Source organism: Camelina sativa, chromosome 7, assembly GCF_000633955.1.
Source record: "Camelina sativa cultivar DH55 chromosome 7, Cs, whole genome shotgun sequence".
NCBI classification, from domain to species: Eukaryota; Viridiplantae; Streptophyta; class Magnoliopsida; order Brassicales; family Brassicaceae; genus Camelina; species Camelina sativa.
In genome coordinates this window covers 28,780,389-28,783,773 of record NC_025691.1, presented here as the reverse complement: position 1 = coordinate 28,783,773, position 3,385 = coordinate 28,780,389, and the positions used below count along the sequence as shown (strand labels likewise).

Below are 3,385 nucleotides of genomic sequence, written 5' to 3'. Positions count from 1 at the left end.
TTATTTATCATCATATACTACTCAGTTGTTAATGTTATGATGCATAATTTTTTTGAGAAATACTATCAAATTTATTTTAAGAACTTTAGAGATAATATGCTAAATTTGACAATAAATTTTATTTTTAGTGTTATTTGTGAGAATTGTCCAAAATGTTTTTAGTTTTTTTTTTTTTTTTAGTGTTACGCTCATGAGTAAGATAATCCGACCAATTACATTTTGAAATGCGCCTTAATTAGCAAGTCTTTATCTTCTCTTTTCTGTTATTTTCCAAACTTAGAAAAAAGCTTACAATAATAATAATGCACACGAATTAAAAACTTGATTCATGCATACGTACGTGAAGTTGCCTTTTACAAATTTAGCAAACCACTAATAAACCCAACGAGGCAACGACTATTCCTTTAACATTCAATTGACAACTTTTTTTGTTAAACTAGTAGTTTATTAATCATAGCAAAACGAAGTTATTTATACAGCTGTTCGGGAAGTAACACAATTGATACCTTTTCTTGAGGTCAGTTTCATGCCAATTATAACATTGATAGATAAGTTGCATAAATATCTCTCAAAACGTCGTGCTGAGCTTGAGGAGGAAACAAACACTAGCTAGCTAGCTATGGAGTACTTAAGAAAAAAGATTCCATTTTCCGGGGAAAGACAAAACAGATATCAAGTGACACTCGTTGTAAACAAATTGCATACATACAAATTAATCGACATTTAAGAAAAAAAGAAAAAAAAATCCGATTCTTAATATTTGTAGAGGGAAAAACCTTCGCTCGAAAATTATTTAGCATTTTATTTAAAAGTTTTTAAATTGATGGAACGAAAATTGAGGCTTTTCATCGTTAATTTCCCTTCTCGAACATTAAATCACAAAGTCATTAGAATTTGACCTCTATGTCATTTAGTAAACAATACCCCACAGTGCCCACAATGCCCACAGTGCCCACAATGCCCACAGTGCCCACAGTATATAGTGTTGAAGTCATTGGAAAGAAGAAACATAAACATGACTCGTTTATATCAACCATTCAAACAAAAACTTTCCTATCTTAAACCGACACCCAAAATTGTCTCAATCCTTTTTGCCTAGCAACTAATTCTTATTCTACATTTTGGTACACAATTTTTCGAACATTTTTGACATCAAAACGAGAGAGAGATAGAGAGCAATGAGTGAGTCTCATGGTTCCGACACAGAATGGTCCTCCACCAAGAAGGGAAAAGAGAAATCCAAAGAAACAGTGGTATATCGTGGTGCCCGCATGAGAAGCTGGGGTAAATGGGTCTCGGAGATTCGTGAGCCTCGTAAGAAATCAAGAATCTGGCTCGGGACGTTCCCCACGGCGGAGATGGCAGCGCGTGCCCATGATGTTGCGGCATTAAGTATCAAAGGAACATCTGCAATCCTCAACTTCCCCGAGCTCGCGGAGTTTTTGCCACGACCCATCTCGCTCAGTCCACAGGACATTCAGGCCGCGGCCGCAGAAGCAGCTCTTATGGATTTCAAAACTGTACCATTCAATCTCGAAGATAAGACCACGTCGTCCCAAACTAGGTGTGAGACTGAGAACATTGAAAAGGGGCCGTCCTCATCCTCTTCCTCTTCCTCGTCCTCGTCTTCTATGCTCTCGGAAGAGCTAGGAGAAATAGTGGAGTTGCCAAGTCTTGACAACAATGTAAAAAACGATTTTGGGCTGTTCGACTCGTTGGAGGGGTTGGTGTCGATGCCCCCATGGTTAGATGCTACCAAAGATGATTTTACGTACGGAGATGATTCGGTACTGTTGGACCCACTTCTCCAAGAAAGCTATTTGTGGAATTACGAATAAAGGACTTTTTTGGAATTAAATGCATATTTTTGTTTTCTCCTTTCGTTTACAGTTCGTGATTTTATGCCATATATATATATATATATATATATATATATATCTTTTATTTTTTTGTGCAAACTATATGTATATATTTTTTTTCGTTAATAAGCAATGATTTGGTTTTGGGTACATAGAGGAGTTATGTAAATAACAATGAGCGAGATATTTATTTTAAAATATCTTGCATTAACAAGAAAAACCTGTTATTATGCTAGTGTGTTCACTGAGTAATGTATAATACTAATAGAAAAAGAAAATTTGATTTATCTTTCTATTTTCCGATCATTCTTGTTGTGATTGTGAATAATTTGGTTTTTTCCTTTTTGTTAGTGATGTAATCATTTAAGAGTATTCTTATACGGGTATGAATAACTTTTTAGTAGTGTATAATCATTTAAGACTATTTGCATCAAGAAGTAATTGTTGTCAACATAGATGGAACAGTCATCATCGGAAATGGTATGCATAAATCATGTTCTAAATAAAACCCAATCACGTCGAAAAGGAAATGTACTTAAATGTTGGGCATGGACCGCATGGTATTAATAAATCTTTTAACAAAAAAATGGTAATATTGTAAATCTATTATATATACATTTTCGAGACATTTATAAAATAAATCCTGAAGTTGGTACTTATTTACAGGTATACCATTAGCATTAAATAGTTAATTTAATAAACAAATTAATTATATCTATATTTGATTTTTTTTTTATAGAAACTAAGTGTTTTAAAAGGTAACAAACATAATTATAAATGTATACAGATTTTATTTCCTTTATTTTATAAGGAGGTGCGTGAAGAGGTATTGTTTTTTTAAAAATTTGAAAAACTGATTTGATTAAAAGTGACTTTTAGCCTCACATACTATATTTTACTTTCACGGGTTTCATATGATGATTTTTTGCGGATTAAAAATCTTTGAACATGTTGTGTGATCCGCCTATCATGGCGGGTTTGGACTATAGAACCAACACTAAAACTATTAGTTTATTTCATATATTATAGATTTGTAGTCATAGTTTGGAAAATTAACTTATAAATTATTTAGTATATGAACTATAAAATATTACACATACTAAAACATATTCTTAATATTCCAAAAAATGAAATAAAATTGTATACGCATAAAAATATACACTAACATACCATATAGGCATATATATATTTGTTTAATTATAGAAAACAAAACTAAGTGTTTTAAAATGTTATATTCTATATAATAACAAATTTAATGTAATTAGGTTATAAACTATATAAAACGTAAGAAAAAGAAAAAACAATCTAAACAAAATTATAAATTAATTAGATAAAATTTAATTAATTGAGAATATGAAAACTAAATAAATTAAAAATTATTATTTAAAATACATTTATTTATAATTTAGTTCTGCGGTATACCGCGAGTGAAAACCTAGTATTTCATCAAAAATGAAAACGGTTCGGTTTACAATTGAAAATTATAGGCCTAGATAAATATTCCCATGGCAAAAAAAAAAAAAAAA

General features: G+C 31.2%; 1 protein-coding gene across 1 annotated transcript; it reads left to right on the top strand.

Moving 5' to 3' along the window:
* Window positions 1,030–1,880, top strand: LOC104703112 (ethylene-responsive transcription factor ERF042-like). Its single transcript, XM_010419058.2, has one exon. It carries the CDS (start codon window positions 1,179–1,181, stop codon window positions 1,836–1,838), a length of 660 nt encoding a protein of 219 aa, XP_010417360.1. The 5' UTR covers window positions 1,030–1,178; the 3' UTR covers window positions 1,839–1,880.